The 22,639-nt window shown below is 37.5% G+C and overlaps 1 protein-coding gene across 2 annotated transcripts in view; it reads left to right on the top strand.

Annotated features, from left to right (window-relative positions):
* Nucleotides 1-22,639, top strand: part of CNTNAP2 (contactin associated protein 2) — a 2,064,798-nt gene that overhangs the window by 1,350,474 nt on the left and 691,685 nt on the right. For both annotated transcript variants that reach the window (XM_036864011.1, XM_036864010.1), the window contains exon 14: nucleotides 15,837-16,037. In XM_036864011.1, coding sequence (XP_036719906.1) covers nucleotides 15,837-16,037 — 201 coding nt within the window. The remainder of the gene's footprint in view (nucleotides 1-15,836; nucleotides 16,038-22,639) is intronic.

The raw sequence follows: 22,639 nt of genomic DNA, 5'->3' as shown, positions 1-22,639 counted from the left end.
TCCCAAAAAGTACAGCTCCATATCATCACCCTAGAAAAACATTAGGAGACCACTGTTCTCAATGTTGTCTAAGTTTGCTGTGTCTCCTGTGTTTTCTCATAGCTTCATGGTCTGTTTCCACATCACTAACACAATATGGTAGAATTGTTTCTGCCTTGGACTGTGGGTACCTTGTGAGCAGGGACCGTGTCTTGATTTATTCTTGTATCTTTAGTGCCTAGTGAAGTGGCTGCTCTCCTTAGGCACTTAGTACATATTTGGTACATAAGTGAATGAATGAATAAATGAAAGAAAAAAAGATTAGCTAGAAGGAACATTTCTGCAAGTTTTTTCAATACTCTAATGCCAACATCATGAAAGTGATCAATTATAGTTTAAAACAAGCCTTTAGTTTTTCCTAAGCAAAAATAACGACTATAAAATGGCATACATGGTATGACCGTACATACATAAAAAATTAAAATCTATATAGCAAGAGACACTGAAAAGGAATACACCAATATTTTAAATGGCGTTTTTTGTTTAGAAGTGATGAGTCTGTAGAATTTATTTACTTTTTTCTACTTTTGTGCATTTCTCAAATGGCCTTAGTTCTATAAAATGTCCCATGATCCAACTCATGTTCACAAATTTACCACCTTTTTCTCAACATCCTTCAATTTTCTCTCCTTTACATTTCACTGTTTAGAAAATAAAAGTGCATCTGCAACAAATTATTCTACCACAAATCCACATTTTCATGGGAACCAAAATGAAACACATAACAAGGGTTGGAGGGTAAATTTCTCCAACCCACTGTGAAATTTCCATTAAGCCCTTCTTCATAACTTCTCCAGGTCTTGGCTCTGAGGACACATGAAGAGTGTAATCTTTGATCAGGGGTTACTTTAAACCGAAATTATCTAGTGTTAAAGAAAAACTCTTCCAAATGGTCACACCCTGCTGCTACAAAGGTGAGAGTCGTCCCCACAGCTCACATATTGTATAGCTGTAGGATGCAAGGCAAAGGATTGGAAAAAAGATTGAACCTCATGCAAAACATTATTTCCATTAAAATTACATCATACAGAGTATTATTACCTAAATGGTTTTATTTTTCTATAATTCTAACAAAACAAATGTTGCCCTTAAGGCAACCTTGCAGAATAACTTTCACTTAGGAGAAATGCAAAAAGGAATGGACATTATAATTTTAGGGAAGGAATAAAATAATAATGGTATGGTTTCTGGGAGCCTTCCCTCTGATTTTCTTTCATGTGCTGATTATCTCTGTGGCTAGATAATAGAACTGTAGAGTTTCAGAGATGGAAGGAATCTTACAGATCATCTAGTATATATATATAGCCTCATTTACAGTTGAGGAAATTAAAGGCCAAAGACGCTGAGGAACTTGGTAAATGTACTCATTCCCTTTTCTCCCAGAGACCTTGGAAATGAATTTCATGATAAGTGACGTCTCTGTTATTAATTTCAGTTATTCCACTTGTCTGCAAGCTCTGCAGTCAGAAAGACCTGGGTTACATACACCTTTCACTACACACCAATGTAACCTTGGGTAAATTATTTAGTCTGTGGAAACCTCCTCTTCCTCAATTATAAAGTATTAATTTTAAAGGACTTATCATGTAAAATTGTGTTAGGATTAAATGAGAAACTGGTGAGAAGACTATCCAGGTTCATAAATAATACTGGTGTTAGCTATTTTTATTATTGTCCTCATTTATTCCACGTGCAATCCCACTATTTGAGATAAGGCATTCTGAAAGATCCAAATTTAAGAGTTTGTGAAGATGGTCCCTTTAACGCTTTTACCTCAGACTATTTGGTTTGTGTCCAGCTTTAATATTCCTGTTTCTTGGGAATTTTAAAGGTTGACAAAGGAAGAGAAGGGCCCAAAACACCAACAATAGTTGACACAGGGAGTGCTGATTTGAGACAGGCTCTCTTCTTTTTTGTCCTTTTTGGTATTTTCCCATTTATTCTTCAAAACGACTTCATCAGGTAGGCAGGTACTGTGATAATCCCCATTGTACCGTGAGGAGACAGATGCAGAGGGATTAATTGAGATGTGTTAAAGTGGTGTTTTATTACCATCACCCACATCACTCCTCCAGCTCCTACAGTCACAAGTCAAGAGGATTTGCCACCTCCTGGTGGCTGGGTTCTGATTTTTGGCTCCTAGAGCTGACAATGGCTTGCCTGGTGGCAGGAGAGTTTCCCAGCCCTCTGGCTGTCAAATCTTACCTCTCACCATACACCCCAGTGAGCAAGATTTTATAGAGCAAAAAGGTAGCCTTTGGTGAGGGCCTTGAATACCTAGTTATAAATAAACATACAATCTATATAATGATACGTAAGTTATGCCACTGGAACATAGAACATGCTTGGAAGTACTATCTGATATGTTTTCTTTCTAGGTTCTTCCCTTCTCCATCCCTTCTCTATCCCTTCCGAGTCATCTGGTGACGCTTCAGACCAAGTCCAGTTGCTCCAGTGAAGGGAGGGTAAATATTCACTAGAACTGAGAGTTGTTACTCAGTTTTGAGTTTCAAATTACGTTTTCAGAAACTCTTAGCAAGATAGCATTTTAAAGGAAGAAAACATTTTTCTTGAATGCATAAAGTTAGATTTTATCAGAGTCAAAAGCAGAAATTAACTAAAGTAATTTATAGAGTAAGAAGGAATGTGCTTAAAAACAAAGTTCTTGCCACACAATAGAAAGAAAAGCCTTTCTGTGTGTGAAAAAGAGAGAGGAGAGGAGAAAAGAAGAAAACAGAGTGGAAAGGAAAGAGAAACAGAAGAAGTGAGTTTGAGGTAAAAAAGAGAGTGAGAGAGAGAAGACAGGGAGAGGAGAGAAAAGCGAGACCCATGAGCTCCCTGCACCCTCCCACCCTCACCACACACCACCCTCTGCCTGGTGTCAAAGTCCTGAGTGCAGGTCGAGTGTACAAATACCCAGATTGTTTTCAGGGATCTAAGATAGGCAGACAGGATCAGAGGCAAGTTCAAAATAAGTCTCTTAAAGAGATTATGAATATTCCCATAAATTTTCTCTATTCTTAATGTCAGCTGCTGTCCTATAACAGCTATAGTCAGTAAACTTTTTATGTATTCCCGTCTTCGCTTTGTGACTCCTATCTAGATTTAGTAACCATGATCTGTATTTACCATCTCTTAACCTCAGCATTCAAATGATTCACCAATTTATGCATGCAATTGTATTGTATGCCTTATTTTCCAATCTCCAAAGAAGCATCATTTTGGAAATGTTATGCAGGTCTGGATATAAATGTTTCTCTATCCGATAGGTAACTCGTACTTATGAATTGAAAAAGTTTCGGGATCTTTATAAGGACATTTAAAAACATGAGGTGTTTTGAAATATTCCCTACTGATGTACATCATCTCATTTGAAGTAACATATTCGATGGAAGCAAATGATCTACTGAAGAGTATTCTTCATCTTGTTTCCCAGAATAACTTACAGCCTTATCTCATTTCTCAGAGTGCTTTTCCAATTACAGCCAGCACTTGATCATTTGAGCACACAGTACTTTAGCTGAACCATTCGTGGTGCTTTTACCTTTTTGCCTTATTACCTGCCCTGAGACCCTCCTCAGAAGTTGTAGTTGCTGAGGATGGAGTAGAGAGGAGAGATACTGAGCATGTGCCTTGTCTGACTGTTAGACTCTTACAAGATTTCGTTGACCTCAGTCTCCTTTGAAGACTCTCTCTCTCAATGACCTCTAAAAGTTGGAGCTCCCCAGGCCTTGTCCTGGCCTTTCTTCTCTTTGCTCTCTTTCTAAACATCTCCCCTCAGTTATCTCATTCATTTCCATGACACTAAATGCAATTATATGCTACTAGTTTGTTAAAAACAGAATTTTTGATCTTTCCACCAGCAAAATGTGTTCTTCCATTTACCCATTCATTTAAGCTAGAAAGCTGACAGTCATTCTACACACTTTTTCACTCTCCCTCCCCCCACCACCTTGCCTGCTACCTGCCGTATCCAATCACTAATTTCTATTTCTTTGTTTCTATCAAATGTATTTCAAACTCATCCGCCTCACCTCCACTGCCACCACCCTGATTCCAGTGCCATCATCTCTATGCAGGGGTTCACATTACCTGTCTGCTTCCATGCTTATCCCCTCCAATCTCCTCTCCAAATAACAGCCAGAGGGATCTTTTAAAAACAGAAGCCTGACTGTACTGCTTCGCTGCGGGCTTCCTATCATCCTTTGCATCTTATTCAGCTCCTTCTCAGTCTCAGACCCTTTGCAGAATGGCTCCTCAGTCTGAGCCCCACCCCACGTCCTTCAGCTGCGTCTGCTTCTTGAGCCCAGTGTTGAACTCCGTGCCACTTCATTAGTTCAGCAAGTATTTATTGAGCACTTGAGTACCTACACCAGGTACTCGGTTAGGCACTAAGGATTCAGCAATGACAGTGATATCCAACTCTGCCTCAGGGACAGCAGAGTTATGGTTACAACAAATATGTTCCAAATACGGTATGAGAAATGCAAACCCAGTGGTAAACATGGATTGTTAGGGAGGCAGATGGAGATGGATGGATATCTAATCTGAACTAGGTCTGATATTGGGGCTTGGGAAGTGGGCGATATTTTCTAGCAAAGTACTTAAAAGCTGAGACTTGATGGACTCAGAGCCAGGACAGGTGGGAGTGTTCTTGGCAGCGGGGAAGAATTTGCTGGGTTTAGAGGAGCTTTAATATTTTAGTTTCTCAGAGAATCATTTTTTTTTTAAAAAGTGAAATCACCTAATACATTTGTACTTCTGTTAAAATTAAAGTGAGAACACCAGTTTTAGATCCTTTGGATATGTTAATTCTGCTATCTTAAGGATTTTCTTTCCCTAAAAATTTATTTCTAGCTAATTATCCTCACCAAGGAACGTAATCTGTCAGACTGTCGTGCTGATGTTCCTCACAATGGGGGCTGCTTCAGTGAATAGAAACTGATTTAATGGGGAAAATTAAATACTCAGAGGAGTTGATTATTTGGGAATTTTCTTCCAAGGTGATAAATATTATCTGTATTATCAAAAAAAATTATGTTTAAGCCTGGTGCTTGGGTTGAAAGGAGGGAAAAGGGCCATAAACTTTCTTTTTTTATTGAAATATAGTTGATTTACAATATTGTGTTAGTTTCTGGTGTACAGCAAAGTGATTCAGTTTTATATATATTATATATATGTGCATGTATACATGTACATATATATTCTTTTTCATATTCTTTTCCATTATGGTTTATTACAGGATATTCAATATAGTTCCCTGTGCTATACAATAGGACCTTGTTGTTTATCTATTTTATATATAGTAGTTTGTATCTGCTAATCCCAGACTCCTAATTTATCCCCCCCCCCACTTCCCCTTTTGTAACCATAAATTTATTTTCTATGTCTGTGAGTCTGTTTCTGTTACCACAGACTTTCTGATGGGAAATCGCCTAAACCACAGCCCTTAGTGCCCCCAAAATGTAAATTGCTGGGATGTATTTGATCTTTTCAAGTTTTAGGGGCAGTCAGTAATGTGAACTAGGGTCAACATGAAAGGAAGGGCCATCTTATGAGATTCTATCCTGTTAATAGCGAATCAAACTGTCATTTTCAATTGTGTGTTTTCTGCTGCATCAAAGCTTTTTGGATAGAAACTTCAAGAAGAATATAATTTGTCAGGTTAGCCTGATACAGCTTAGGTTTAAACTAAGTGCTTACAGAAAATAAAATCTCCCAACAATAAAAAAATATATAAATACAATAGCAGAGAATTTTAAAGAATGTGTTATGTATGTTAAAGGATGTGATGTAGGTTATAAGTGGGTTTATGATTTATATGCTAAATCTCATTACTTGGATGATTCTGGCAGTTGCTTGAAAAGTAAGTTATTTTTTCAGGTTGTACAGTAATTACTTATTTTGTGTACCTTCTTCCCACTAGCTCTTTGGTGGCATGCCTGCCACACATGTTATTTGCCTTCATGTGCTCAGGACCTAGAACAGTGCTTGGAATAAAGCAAGTTGTTGATGAATGAAAGCTCCTGTGTTCAGGACCTCTTGCTATGTAAGGAGATGTGCACACACTTAGCACAGAATGATTATTATCTTACTGTTCAACCCAGAAAGAAAATGATGATGGTTTTAAGAAGCTTATTGCATCTTGGATGTATTATCATGTTGCTCTTTAAAAAAATCCTTGCAGTTTACAAGATTTAAAAAATCTTGTAAATACTGCAAGTACAGTACCAGGAGTTTATAATTTCAAATATCACTTTGTTCCACCTGTAAAGACTCTCTAAATGTTTATTTATTTTTTATGAAGCTTAATAAATTGTAGAACTATCTCATGAGATCTATAAGCCCATGAACTGTATTTCGTTTTTTTTTTTTTTTTGAACATCTTTATTGGAGTATAATTGCTTTACAATGGTGTGTTAGTTTCTGCTTTATAACAAAGTGAATCAGCTATACATATACATATATCCCCATATCTCCTCCCTCTTGTGTCTCCCTCCCACCCTCCCTATCCCACCCCTCTAGGTGGTCACAAATCACTGAGCTGATCTCCCTGTGCTATGCAGCTGCTTCCCACTAGCTATCTATTTTATATTTGTTAGTATATATCAAATAGATATATACTACCAAATACCATCAAATCACTGATGATGATTGTGATAGAGATTTGTTGGAAACTAAGTGAAGAAAGGGTTAAGGTATATTATTAGCACAATATTTATGAACTTCTGCAGACTGCTAGGTACTATTCTAAGACTTTAAGATTCATGAGTCAACAAAATTTATTTTAAAAATTCACTGATATATTGAAGTTTATAGTCTATGAGGAAGGTGGGGTAGCGAGGCAGACGATAAAAATAACAAACAAGTAAATTGTATACTATGTTCAAAGGCCATACATATGTGCTGTGGGTGTAGAGAAGGGAAGGCTGTCAGTTTACAGAGTGGGCTGTAAGTTTAAACAAGATAGACTTCGCAGACCTCAATGAGAACATGCCATTTGAATCAAGACTAATGGAGGCGAGGGAGTTAGCCTTGAGACCACCTGGAAAAATTCCTCTTGGCAGAGGAAACAGCCAAGCAGAAGCCTTAAAGCATAAGTGCCTGGCATATTTGAACTACAGGTAGGTCAGTGTGGTAAATACTTGAAGTGATTTTTTTTAACCAAGTGTGTGCAATATGTTTTAAGGTATTTTTAAATAATAGGAAGTAAGTGTTATCTTGAAAGGTCCACAGAAATGGTCAGTCATTGATCCAAGATGACATTTACCTAGTGTCCAAGTTTGAACTCAGATCAAAATCTAATTACCATTATAAGCAACATGAATTGAAGAGTAACATTTCCTTGCCACACAGAATAGAAATCTTCTTATTGCCACAGAGGTGAACTGGCGACTATTAAATACACACCAACTACATCTCTACCCAGTGTGAGAGAAAAAGGAAAGGGAAGATTAGCTTGTCTAAGTATTCATATAAATGCAGTCAGTAACTCTAGCTGTATTGTAAAAGACTGTTAACATCTCTACAGTGGAACAAAAACATTAACAAATATTCTTCTTCCCAGAAAATAGCTAATGCCTTCCTCGAAAAATGATACACATAAGCTCCAAATTGTTCTTCAGGTGGGTATGAATGATCCACCATTATTTATACTTGCTCACAACACTCCATTTTTGAGCTGGAATTGTGAGCTGGAATTGTGAGCTGGAATTGTGAGCATAAAAATAATCAACATTTTCCACCACCTGCAGAACATCATCTGTACTTTTAGTTCATTTCCTTGGTGCTCCCTGCAGGGGTTCCATCTGCTTTATATACCTTATTTCTCTACATGTGATTAAAGCTGCTTATGCCACCTGAGCTGCATACATAGTAGGCATTATGGAGTGGCTCAAACCATCGAAGCCCACCACGGTGAAATGACCTCTATGATATTAGGGTCTAGGTTACAGAGATGCTTGTAATGCTCACACAAAACATATTTGGGGGGAGAAAAATATGACACCAAAAATTTCTAATAAGTTAAAATGTGTCAGTCAGATCATAACTATTGAGAAAACCTTCTAAACAAAATAGTGGTCTATAAAATTAATGGTCTTTAAACTTATCTACCTGGAAGACTGATGAAATTTTCAAATAGATCCTCTGACAAATGACTAAAAAATGAAACAAAAACAAAAAACCATCATAGCCTACCATCATTATAACCTAACATAGTTTGTAGAATTATTTAATACTTTGGATAAGCAACTATATAAGAAATTGTTCTGTGACTTATGCAGTAAAGCACACATAGCTCATGTAAAATGACCAGTATTTCCTAGATTATTACTTTTGCAAATCTGGAATTCATACAAAGTTTACCTGAAATAAGGTACCTGTTAATTGTTTGTTTCAATATGAAGTATTTCTAGTTTGTATCCAACACCCAGATTAAGAAATATAACATCAAATATAAAATTAAAGCCTAGGTATATCCCTAATCATATTCCCCTTGACTTGTTCCAGATTTTAAAGGAAAAGGTTTCAGCTCTTCCCTGTTGAGTATGATGTTAGCTGTGGGCTTGTCCTATATGCCTTTGGAGAAATATTTTTTAAAATATAAGTTAATCTTCTATCTCCCCAGCATTTCAACACCTACACCATGACGATCTACTAGAACTTTTAACCCATATGCATTTGTTATGACTGCAATCTTATATTTCACCATTCCAGACCCTTCAATTTCCAATTGATCCAGATCCCATTTACTGAACATTTTGTCTCCAAGGTATTTGGTCTGAGCTATAAGAAGAATGAAACTGCTTTTATCACCATCTTCATATGGCTCATCCCTATTTAACCTTCATCATTCACTGAAAATGCCATGTCCTCTTGGTCACTTCATGGCTGTCTAAAGCTGGGTTATACAGACTTTCCATGTGAACTCACAAGAGCCTGTGCATATATCTGTTTTAGCACCTGTTCGCAATTTGCAATTTCAAGCTTAATGTTTTCTCCCCTCCATTGGACTGAAGGCTTGTTGAGGACAGGAACTCAAGTCTTTTTCATCCTTGTACTTCCAGAACCTAACATCGTGCTGAAACAGATCAAAAACTCAGTAATGGTTTATGAATGTATTCATGATTGAATTATATTACTGTTTTATGATATTTTTCTTGATGTAATAACTTGTATATTGTAATTTAAAATAATATTTAAAAAGTCTAAAATAGTGTCTATATTCCCTTGCCCCCTGAAAATTAGTGGGGTGCTGTGGGGAAGACAATAAATATTTTGACATGTCACCAAGCATATCACCACTGGGTCAAAGACATGTGTAGTGAAAAGAGCACTAAATTCAGAATTAGGGGACAAAGTTTCCATTATTTTGCCACTAACCTTTCGCATTCATTTGGTCAAGCCACTTATCACTTCTGACACTTTTTTTTTTAATTGAAGTATAGTTGATTTACAATATTGTGTTGGTTTCAGGTGTACAGCAAAGTGATTCATATATATATATTCTTTTACAGATTCTCTTCCATTATTGGTTATTATAAGATATTGAATATAGTTCCCTGTGCTATACAGTAAATCCTTGTTGTTTATTTTATATATAGTAGTGCATCCGTTAATCCCATACTCCTAATTTATCCCTTCCCCCACCCTTTTCCCCTTTGGGAAAGTTCGTTTTCTGTGTCTGTGAGACTGTTTCTGTTTGTAAATTAGTTCATTTGTATTTTTTTTTAGATTCCACATATAAGTGATATCATGTGATACTTGTCTTTCTCTGACTCACTTCACTTAGTATGATGATCTCTAGGTCCATCCATTTTGCTGCAAATGACAATATTTAATTCTTTTTATAGCTAACATTCCATTTTATATATATATTATTTTATAATATATATATAAAATCTTCTTTAGCCATTCATTGATGCACACTTAGGTTGTTTCCATGTCTTGGCTATTGTAAGTGGTGCTGCTGTGAACATTGGGGTGCATGTATCTTTTTGAACTAGAGTTTTTGTCTTTTCTGGATATATGCCCGGGAGTGGGATTGCAGGATCATGTGGTAACTCTATTACACTTGGTTCCTTAATCTCTAATTGAAGAGAGTCAAAATGGATGCTCTCTAAAATGACATTATCTTGATACTATGTAGAACTCAAACTTTTTCACATGAGAACATGGTTTCTTTTAAATGGTAGGCTTCTTCCCTTGGCTGTGTTCTCCTGCAGGGCTACAAACATGTAAGCCATTCTTACTGATGCTATAGCATTTCATTGGCGATCCTTGCTCATATCTTCCTCATAGTTGAGGAAGTTCAGTTGAGGAAGTTCATAGTTCAGTTGTTGATTTACTGAATCAGGATAATAGCTATTAAGACTTCTATGCTCAAAGAAAGCCACAAACCTAGTTATCAGAATGCAGTTTATGAGTTAGAGAAGAAATTTAAGGATATACAAAATTGAATTCACTAGTTTTATGCAGCAGGCCAAGTTTTACATGCAATATGGAAAATCTTAGGTGAGGCATGTGTTATAGTTGAGCTCCAGTTGTGTCACTCTCAGAGTGAGAGACCCAAGTCATTCCTGTAGAATTGCTGTAACAGGTAATAGGGCTGCTCAGGGATTTGGACTACAAGTGGATGCTGCTGATGCCCGCCTAACAAGCTTTATTCACCATTTTAAATTTAGGTAATTTATAATGTAATATTCCCTTAATTTTAAAGATCATGTCAGAGTTAATATGAATAAAGGTGTAAAAAGCTCCCAGATTGACAAATTGGTCAATAACCAGAACCATGATGCTGCTTGAAAATCAGAAACACTTAGATGCATATTCAGATGTATGGGACACAAAATTTTTTTCCACTGGATTTAGCTCAGATTAGACTTTAATTAAAATGTGCTGTATAAAGACCTGCTCTGTACTGTGAACTTCAGATTATATATGGATAACATGGAAAAGAGTCAAAGAACAGCCATATGCATGATGAAGAAACTGGTTATATTCTGGGAGGAGTAATTCTTTGCTTTTTTCACTGGTCATTTCCTGGCTTTATCGGGCCCTGGTCATAACTCCAACCGTGCCAGGAATTGAGTTCTCATGAAGTGAATTACCTGAGAATTACAGTTAGGATAGGGATATGGGGTCACTGATACAGGTAGCAGAGGGACCTTTCTAATGTACATATGTCAACACAACTAAGCTGCGTAATCTTGAGGACCCTGTAATTGCCAAGGAGAGGGATGTATTCCCACAGTATGTTCCAGATGGGCCCCAGTATTTGAAACATATCATTAAATCAGCTATATTTAAAACAATGTACAGTGTGACAGTTTTTAAATATGTGATTGCATGATGCGACAGATACTAAGCCCTAAGTAATCACAAAGGCCATTTTCATAACACACTAATACAAAAAGAATATTTGGAATACACTAGCTTATCAATTGCTTCTTCATGAAAACGGACAGTGGCAGAAGTTAGAAGTTTCCATACACATTAGTTTTTATTTGCATTACACACATATCTTACAATACATGCTATATAAACACACTGTGAATATGGGAATAAGATTTTTAATTTTTCCACTTATGATACTAGTGAAGAAAAATCTATACAATATAACTTTCTTCTAGATGCTGGATATCTGCAAAATTGTTAATATCCATTTGTCATTTAAGATTTAATAGCTCCAAAGGAGCCATTGCAATGTGTAATATACAAGCATTAAAAAATAATTTGCAAGATGTATCAACAGTAATTGTTTTATGCTATCAAAATAGAGCTTATATGTTACCTTTTATAATGCCATGACACTGTAAAAAGTTTTAAATCTTTATAAAGATACATATATATATTATTTTTCAAACCCCTCTGAAGTATAATTTTATTGCAGCAAAGAATAGTATGTCAAAGATTAAGTTAAAGCAAACTACTTTCACTTGCTCCAAACCTTCCAAAGCCAATGGCTTTCCATCTCACTGTAAGGTCACAATCCACTCATTACATTTCTGCCTTCAACTTCTGCTCCTCTCCCCTTTCGTCACTCACTGGCTTTCTTGTATACCTGAAGGACATCCGGAATATTCCAGAATTAGAACATTTGCATTTTCATTCCCTCTGTCTGGAATACTTTTCCCCAGACATCTACATGGCTTGCTGGATAGCTACCTTATTTATTCAAATGTCACTTTCTCAAGGCTTTTATGGTTTCCTCTGTGTTTAAAAATGCAGTCCCCATACACACAGCCTATTCTTCCCTTCCCTGATTTAGTTTTCTCCTCGCCATTATCACTGGCTAACTATATATATATGTATTCTTTTAATTTTGCTTATTATCTGTTTTCTCCACTAGAATGTAAGAATGTAAGCTGCAAAAATTTATGAATGCTTTTTTTTTGCTGTGGTTTCCATGGTGCCTAGATCTATACTGGTCATATAGTAGGTACATGATAATACTTGTTGAATGAATGAGTGGACTATAAAACAAATATAAAGATATAATGTACAGGGTTTTGATGATGAAATGTGTGTGCTGAGATGGCTGGAACTAGAGCTTAGGGTCAAGAAGTCACCAGGACCAAAATGTTAGAGATTCATCAACATTAACAAATTGGTTAGTCTTTTTAAAATCATTGACAGAGACCATAATGGGTGATCATTTTGTTTTACTTGTTTAAGTAATGTTTGCCTTTATGAATGTATGTTGTATATATAAAAGCGTTTATGATATTTAAAGGAGGGTCAGATTAGAATGCTGTTCCATCCAAAGTTAAAGAAAGAGAGGTCTGGAACAGTGCTACAGGACAAGGCTCTTGGTATTTGTTTTAAAAAATTTGTTTTAAAAAAAATTTGTTTAAAAAAAAAAAGAAAAAGAGATAGAGAAAGAAACAAGGAAGGGAGGGAGGGAGGAAAAAGTAAGTGGTGTCAAACATTTGAGAATTCTATGCCATAGACTTACTGTAACAGAAAAGTGATAGAAGTAACCTAATTCAATTAATGAATTTTTAATTAGGTGAAGGTAAATCTGCAGGTCTCGATATAAATGACAGTTTGTTTTCAGAGTCATGTCAGAAAGTGACAGAATTACCAAAATATATTGTAGCTTTTCTTGCTGTATCAGAGGAGCTAAAGGAAGGCAGTTCTGATCAGGCCAAAGATAAAACTGGAAAAACAATTATCTGTAGAAAATGACTACAGGGGACACCATAACTGAACTTCTTTTAATCAATTTAAGAACAGCAAGCTGGAAAGTCTTCTGATAGAGAGGCATGTTGTAACAGATGAAGGGAAATTCTGGCTCAGAGGAGTGAAGTGGCCTGTCCACAGTCTCTAAGGATAGTCTCGGCAGAACTTGAACCAAAGTGATTTTTAAAAGTTCCTAGATTAAGTATTTTTATTCTGTTTATTTTTATTAATTCATTCTTCTATTCAACTAATATTTTTCAAGACCTGCTATGTGTCAATTACCATCCTAAACACGTTGCATATAGCACTGAAACAATCCCTGCTTTCTTCCCTTCTAATGGTGGGAGACAGACATTTAAAGATAATTTAAATGTGCCCTAAGATAGAGATAAACGTTATGGAGAAAAGCAAAGCTGGGCAGGTAGATGGAGAGCATCTGTGGTGGGGTGGAACTCGGGAAGGAAAGGTTGTCACTGGAGCTCAGATCTGGAGAAGGAGTGGGCTTGAGGAAAGACGGCTCTAGATGCAGGAAAGAGCAAGTGCGAGTCTCCAAGGAGGCAGAGCCAAAGGAACAAGGGGGAAATTAGTAGGGCGGCAAGGAAGAGCCGGATCTCAGAGGGCCTTTCACTATTCTAAGAACTAGACTTTGTCAGTGAACGAGACTGGGTGCCATGTGAGGACCCTGAGCTGTATCAAAATCTGACTTGTGCTCGAAAACCTCAGCCTGGCTGATGTGTTGAAGATAGGCGTGAGGGTACAAGGGTGGAAAGAGGGAACTGGTTAGAGGTTACTGTGGGATGCAGGCGAGCGGCCCTGGGGCTTCAACCAGGGCAGTGGTGGGGGGTGGGGTGAGGAAAGCCCAGATTCGGAATAATTATTGAAGGTAGAGCAGGCGGGGGTCCCTGACAGGCTGCAGGAGGAGGTGGAAGAAAGGGAAGAGTTGAGGGCGACTCCAAGACTTTTGTCCTAGAACTGGATGGATGGAGTTGCCATTTCCTGAAATAGGAAGGCCTCAGGAGGGGCAAGTTCAGGACATCTCTCATTTCTCTTCATCTAAAGCTCTCTGTCTCTCTCTCTTCTGTGTGTGTGTCTCTCTCTCTTCCTTTGTAATTTATCACTCACCTGTTGAAAAACTAGATTGTATGATGTATACAGTTTTCCACAGCATGGATTTTGCTGTTTCCCTGTGGTGACATTTAACATGTTCCCCTTTCCCCTATATTTTCTAGAAGTTGGCAGGTAGGTCTGTAAGCTTGGTGAAACTCATCTCTGAGTTTTGTCCGTACCCCTCCACATGCAGTGCTGTGTACTTGCCCTCCCCTCCTGATCCCCAGGAGGCACATCTCCTCCGGTTTTACTTGTTATATTAGCGACCATGAATAATCCTACTTAGATCCTACTAACTTGTTAGAAGTTAAAATATTTATCATTTAGCCTTCATTTATGAGCTGAAATATTTCCATAAAGAAAGTATTTAGTTACATTACACTTCATATAGCTATGGTAGACTAAATGCTGGATTCTTTGCCTCTATTTACCAATATTCAAAGTAATGAGTTAGTTATCCAGCATCTTCCAAACTTAGACATTTCTTTTTTTGTACAAACTCATGGAGTTAAATATACTCGCTGTATTTTAATTCATTGCAGGAAATTCTTATTGATTGTTAATTAAAATCATCCTCCTTTGGCCCTGGGGTTTTTGAACCACTCTCTGTCTCCAGTAGTTTGTTTCTGAAGTGACAGTATGTTCCAGGCTCCTCTTATCCATCTCCAGCCCTGAATCAGCCATTTCTCCAGGAGCATAGTTTCCTCTTAATGGAAAATGGTATTGAGTAATGACCGTCTGGTGCCAGAGATTGGTCCTTGTTTGGGGACTTTTTCAGTGGACAGAACTAAGACATATATCTACATTTTTAAAAAGATATCATCCTGGGTTCATAGTGATGCTTCTAATTCAAATGCAGAACTATATAGGATTATAATTTAATCTCATCAATCTTATATATGCTTCTCCTTTTCACATATTGAAATTTTCAGGGTCCAAAACACCAAGGTAATTACTTATTTGCATCATCCCACATGTGTAGAGCATTTCAATAACAGAGCATGCAGTGTCTAATTATAACTGAAAGGTCAGGGTGAAAAGAATATTTGTTGACAAGATGAGGATGCATATTCTGATTAGAGCAAATGGCATGTACAAAGATCCAGAGGCTTGAGAGCACGTAGTTCATTTAGGAAGGAGCAAATACCGTTCTACGGAAGGAGTGAGGGATTACAGAGTCGGGAAGGCTTTGGAACACCATGGGCCTCACATTCAATGCTGCAGATATTAGAGCATCAACCAGATTCTCAGGCTATTTGGTTTCATTTGCAGGAGGTATCTTGTGTTTGTTTTTAATAAAAAATATTACTTTTCTACTCTGTCTATATAAGCAGAACTTAAGTGTGAGAAAGGGTAGGGGTTACTTTAAGGATTACTATCCTTAGCTCTGTTCTTACAGCAGTTCAGGGGAAACACCAGTGAAAGTGCAGCTCACTTATTTTCTGACATTTGAAGATGCATTTGCATACTAATGACCCATTGTCGTGGCATTTTTCTCCCCACAGAGGACAAAGTATGGACCATAGTGTCTCATGATTTGCAGATGCAGACGACGGTGGTGGGCTACAACCCAGAAAAATACTCGGTGACACAGCTCATTTACAGCGCCTCCATGGACCAGATCAGCGCCATCACCCACAGCGCCGAGTACTGTGAGCAGTACGTCTCCTATTTCTGCAAGATGTCCAGGTTGTTGAACACCCCAGGTAGGCTGAGAATGGAATGTTACTTTTAATTACTGTCTCAGCTGGTGATTGGAATTACCTGAACAGTCCAACAGGTGTGGCGTATTATCTTAACAGTCCAGTCTTCAAAGCACGGGCAGCTGTGAAAGTAAAATATAACCACTTGTTTTTTCTTTCTGGAGAAGGAAGCTAAGAAATACCATTTTTTCAAAAAAATTCCATTGTTTCTAACTTAGCGATTTTAAAATTTTAAATGCATATATGTGTGTGTGTGAGTGCTTCTAGTGCATAATTATCAGTATTTGCTTTGGGCAAAAGTTTATCAAAGCTCCTTGTGAACTTTCAAGTAATTCCCTTTGAGTTCTTCAGTTGTGTCTAACATAGAGATGAAAGAATTCCGAAGGCTGTCTGCAGGTAAATAGCATATAGAATAGCGGTAGAATTTAGAGCTGTTTGTTGTCTGTAGTCATTTAACAGTATCTGTTGGTCTCAAGACGTCTGCCCTTTTTTTTTCATGATGGCTTACTTTTAGCAGTGCTTCTGGACTTGTGCGTGTGTGTGTTGGGGGTAAAGAAGATAGAGTTTACAAAGGGTATCTTTACCACAAGAGCCATACACTCTGGGATTCTTGGCAGTAAATTCATTATGTTGACAGCAAACTAAATCTCTTCATCTATAGTATAACATAGAAATAAAGCATGTGCTTTGAGTCAGAGAAACATAGGTTCACACTTTTCAGCCTTGCTGCTTCTCGGGTATGTGACTTTGAGGGAGTTCATTGAACTTCTCTGCCTCGGTTTCCAGTGTCTTTCAGTCAAAGAGGGATCATAATGCCTATTTCAGGGTGACTGTGAGAATTTAATCAGGGAATATACTAAGTTCCTGTTATAAGTCTTGATGCACTTAAGGACTTAATAAAGAGCAAATAGTATATTGATGATTTTTTTATTATTAAACAACTTTGGAAGTGGCATTATGTCAGAGACCAAGGGACTGTTTGATGCCCCAAATTAGTGTTGTATTGGAGCCAGTGTTGTAGGAAGTCACAGAGAAGAGTTACAAGCAAAACAGTATATAATGTTTTGAAGATTTAAGTGCTTTTATGTGCAAAGCCTTGTGCTAAAATTACAGACATGTGTAACCTATGAACTCTAAGAAAGTAAAATCTGTAAAATATGAAAATGATTGGTTCAGACAATTAGTGCTTCTGCTATTTGGAGAAAGAAGACATGACTGTGGCTGGGATGTTGAAGTGATGCTTCATTAAAGAGGTCGAAAGACAATTCGAGGTTGGTGAGAGTAAACAAGAGTCTGGAAGACAGAATACGAATGATCTTTCAGGCCACGGTGAGAAGTAGTTTAGCAGAAGCAGAGTTCGTGTCAAAGAGCAGTAAGAAATAAGGTTGGAAAGTAAAAATGGGAGAAACTGTGGAGGAAATTAAATGCGATGCTGAGAATTTTCCCTGGAGGCCCATGCTTCTCAGGCTTTAGTGTGCATGCGAATGACCCGGAGGCATTAATGAGGCACAAACTGCTGGGCTTCGTTCCCTGAATGTCTGATTCAATAGGTCTGAGGTGGGGCTCCAGAATTTTCATTTGTAACGAGTGTTTTGGACTGAATTGTGTCCCCCAAAATTCACACGTTGAAGTCCTAATCCCCAATGTGACCTATTTGAGATAGGGCTTTTAGGAGATAATTAAGGTTAAATGAGGTTATAATGTTGGATTCCTAATCTGACTGAACTGGTGGTTTATAAAAAGAGGAAGAGTCAGGAAGAGCTCTCTCACCAGAAACCAAACTGGCCAGTACCTTGATCTTGGACTTACAGCCTCCGGAACTGTAAGAAAAGAAATGTCTGCTGTTTAAGCCACTCAGCCGATGGTATTTTGCTATGGCAGCCTGAGTGTGCTAGTGCAGTGCGTTCCCGGGTGATGATGGTATTGCTGGTCTAGAGACCACTGTGAGAACCATAGCTGTGGGCAATGGAAATCCCTGAAGGTCCCTACAACTGTTATTCTATCCACCTTCACTTATTTCAGCCTTTTATTTTATTTTTACTGGATCCTGTTTCCAGTGTTAAGAAAAGTCAACCAACGATTCTAGAAAATCCGGAGCACTAGGCACAGCTAATGAATCCCGTCAGCTTGTCCGCCCTCAGTTTCGTGAGTGAGTGCTCCTTGCGGAAGTTCCTTCCAAAGATTCCAGTCCTGGAGGGGATGGTGTGAGGGAAAACTGCTGGCCAGAAAAATAAGTTGGTACCATCAGCTTTGTTTTCTTTATTTTCTTCCATTCTTCTATTAAACTCCAAAGTCAACTTTTACTGTTTGAATTTTTGCTCTCGTGGTTAAAAAACACAATGCAACCTCCAAATAAGTTTATCTTACAGTTCCAGGCACCAGGAGAATTAGGCTAGAGGTAAGAGAAACAGTTTGCTTTTAGCGGTTCTGGTCTTGTAGTTCATTCCTTCCCTTCCCTCATTGGTACAGTCTGTGCCTTCCCCCAGCCACCAAGAAGCCTCACACACTTATTACCCTCCTTTTGGAAACACAGGATGTCCAAAACCATCAGGAAACAGGATAAATTTGTTTTTAAAAATACTTGCATTATGTTTTCTCATAATAAGCTAAACACACTTCTCTTCAACCTCCAGACACCTTTTCAGAGGAAGAACTACTAAACTGAAATCAAGAGTGAATTGTTAATCTGTACAGTAAGCACACTATTTTCCTTGTGTTTGCAGACATTTGAAGGTTATTATTGTACTTACTAAACTGTGCATTGAAAATCATGTTATCGTATGCTTCTTGCCTTTGGGGACACCCTCCATGCATCAAAGTTTTACTCACATGGGATCGGACTTAATAAATGTTTGCTGACTGGAATGAAATGACAAATACATTGTTTTAAATATTTCCTCATTCAACCTTCAGTCAGTTGTTTTTAAACAAGTGTGTACATCAGAATTTTCAGGTTGCTCGTCACAATGCTGATTCCCGTGATTCTGACTCGGGAGAACTTGGTTGGGGCACAGGAATGTTCGCTTTTAACAAACATCCATGCGTCATTCTGTGAACCATACATTGAAAAATACCATCTTTAATTTATGGCATGAGGCCTCTCATCTTGGATTTTAAGGCGTCAGTCCTCTGTGTGGGAGAAGATTAAAGGGAATATTAGAACTTGTCTGACCAACTGAAATAAAATGGCATACATAACTACCTGTTCCTCCAGCTAAAATAAATTGGCGTAGTGGTATTTTAAAAATCCTTTTTGTAGACTAACTATTGTAAAGTGAATTTCAGCCTACTCTTCTTAGTCATTTTTCATATCCCAATTTCTATTTTCAGGGTTAATTAATCCGTAGACAGCTGAGGCAAGGAAAAGGAGTGGTTGATATAGCAAGTTTTCCTGTATTACTGTATTCTGTATATGTCCAAGTATGAAAGAATACAATTTAATGCAAATCTTTAATTTGCTATTTTAAGAAGCTGATGTTTTCTGTAATTGGTTTTTTCCCTCCTTCCTGGTAACGTTCCATTTTAAATATCCATTTACTCATTCTTAACTAAGGCTGAATTATATTGAAACTTCTGTAGTAGTACTTGCGACATCTGTTTGAATACAAAGTATATTCATTATAGTCATGGCAATTAAAATGGCTATCAAATGGGTTTGTAATAGCTACGTACTTAAAATGTTATTCTTTGTTTTAAGAGCCTTACCCTCAAGAGTTCATTTGGGGCTCTGTAGTTGCTAATGATACTTATGATAAAGAGTTGATTTTACATGTATATGGACCTCATTTTTATTTTGATAAATCTTTGGTTGTACCACACCATTAGCTAACAAATGTAGATTTACTCATTAATGGTTTCTCACAACTTTTACAAGGATAGTAATATATGACTTACAATGTTATCACTTTTTAAAAAATTTATTTATTTATTCATTTCTTTGGCTGCGTTGGATCTTCATTGCTGCGCGTGGGCTTTCTCTAGTTGCAGAGAGCAGCGGCTACTCTTGGTTGCGGTGTGCGTGCTTCTCATTGAGGTGGCTTCTCTTGTTGCAGAGCACGGGCTCTAGGCACGTGGGCTTCAGTAGTTGTGGCACGCAGGCTCAGTAGTTGTGGCTCACGGGCTTAGTTGCTCTGTGGTGCGTGGGATCTTCCCGGACCAGGGTTCAAACCCGTGTCCCCTGCATTGACAGGCAGATTCTTAACCACTGCGCCACCAGGAAAGTCCCATCACTTCTTTTTATTACTACAAAATTTTTAAACGGAATCAATTTTAAAGTAATGCTTTTGCCATTCTTTATGGTCATATCTATCCTTGCAATGTAACTATTAATTCAGTTGTCCTTAATCAACTTTACAAAAGACACAGAACAGAGACAAGGTTATTTTATTTCATACCAATTTGAAAATAAACAAATTAATTCTACCCAAACGGAAAAAAAAAAACAAACAACAACGATTAATAGCTATCCAAAACCACAAGGATGTTAACATGTTTTATATTTATATCCCCAGAGCTGCAAATATACTGATATCTGAACTTAATGAAAGGCAGAAATCTTTAAACAATGAAATCTACTTCTGAAAACAAATACCTCAAGAACTTAAATTTGATAAATTAGACACCAGGAGAAAGTATATTAGATACCACTTGAGTCAAGACTTAGTCAACAATCCTAATGCTTTTAAATGGCAAAAATATTTCTCTATATTTGGATAAGACCTATTAGCCTGATTTTAAATGCTTATTTGTGTATTTTAGATGCACTGTTGTCACGTATTTATTTTACAAAACTTTATACTTTGTAATTAAGCATTTTCTTCTGAAGTATTTATTCCCTACATATATAAATATTTAATTATAGAGAGCTAAAGTTGATATGTTTCCTATTTTTCTGACTATATTTAGTGTTGATTTCATTTGTTCCCAGTGCTTCTTTTCATTGTGCCATGTAGTTTTGTTCTCATAAGTCATAGTTTTATTGCTTCTTTTTTGGAAAGAAACAATACAAATTATCCATCCGTTTGGGTAGTTTACTATTAGATTTTGTATCTATTGGAAAGGAGTTATGGTCACAATTTTTACCTGTTAAGTAAGCTGTGTAAAATTCAATATACTTTAATGATACTGAACTGTGATTTAGTGGCATCCAAAAGACAAGAAAACATGACTCTGGCATAGTAACTTACAACCTGTTTTTAGAAAAAAATTCTAAACTTTGGTGAAGCTATCAAAAAAGTGAATTTTCAGCTTGTGATGTGCATTATAAGAAACTATGATGTTTAACTCTTGAAACAACATAGGTAAAACATTGCTCAACTGCAACTAAAGACTGGCATTTTCCGTGAATGAGTTTCATTGTGACTAGTCAGTATGTTAACCAAAAGCTTAGTCATTTATCTAATTAATTATTATGTTAAATAATTGTAATGACATTAGCGGATACAGTTAAATGGGACAAGCAATGAAGATAGCAATAACTAAAAGGTAAAATTAGAAAATTAAATCTAGCAATATTCTACACCCAGGCAACTGGCATCTTCATAGAGGACCCTGTAGTTAAAAGGGACAGAATGGTCACAGGGGAGAGTAGAGACTATTTCAGCAGTGTGGGTAGGAGTTGATCAAAGTCTCGGCTGGAATAATGGATGAGATAATCAATCCATATATATGTATTGTTTCTTGTGTATCAGGAATTGTGATATGTAGGCTGAGATGTGAAGGATTCATTCGAGTTAACTAAGAAAAAAATGGCGGGGGACATCTAGGTTTGAGATGTGAGAATGTGCAGTAATTCTGAGATGCAGGTCAAGGAACACAGGACTTTGAAGGAAATGAGAGAGGTCAGAGTGGCTGCAGCAGAGAACCTGAGGGTGAGAGAGAGGAAAGCAGACTGAGGAGATCAGTCCAGAGTCTCTGAGTGTTGGTAAGGGTTTCGCTCCAAGGGCAAAGGAAATGGTTGTAAGTAAGGGTATTCTGGCTGTGATGAGGAGGATAGAATCCAGGAAGGGCAGAGTTTGTATGATGGACCACCTGGTACAATGTCACAGGAGTACAGAGGAGACTGCATGACCTGTAGGTTCACTGGGAGTTAGGAGGAAAGATGGTTTTAAGTTTAGACAGTAGAATGAACAGGATCTGTGATTGCGTATATGTAGAGTAACTTTAGGGGAAGGGAAAATGCAGTCTTCCCATGTACCCAGGGGTAAAGGTAAAATGGATGACTATGAACAGTTGTAAAGCCTTCACAAGATGACTCAAAGAGGTCATGGGAGGTGCAAGAAAAGAACAGAAGGAAAGAAAACACTAATTTGAAAAAGTAATTTAAGGAGTGGATGCTGCTGACTGAAGGGACTCAGAAGTAATGCTCAGAGCAGCAGGGAGAGAAGCCAATCAGGAAAGCCTTGTAACGGGGAAGCGAAGGGAAGTGTGTGTTCAACCATCAACAGGCACAAAACAAAAACAGGGAAACTGAGATGTGGCCAGTGGTGAGACATCAGAGAAGGAAGTCAGCCCCTGGCTTTGGCTGTTGCGAGGCCACTGGAGTTTCACGTCTGTGGGGTCTGCTGGGTGCAGCCACTGAAGAATGAATGGGAAAAGGAAACAAG

Source organism: Balaenoptera musculus, chromosome 9, assembly GCF_009873245.2.
Source record: "Balaenoptera musculus isolate JJ_BM4_2016_0621 chromosome 9, mBalMus1.pri.v3, whole genome shotgun sequence".
Taxonomy (NCBI): Eukaryota; Metazoa; Chordata; class Mammalia; order Artiodactyla; family Balaenopteridae; genus Balaenoptera; species Balaenoptera musculus.
The sequence above is the reverse complement of the archived record's forward strand: the minus strand, read 5'-3'. Positions and strand labels throughout refer to the sequence as shown.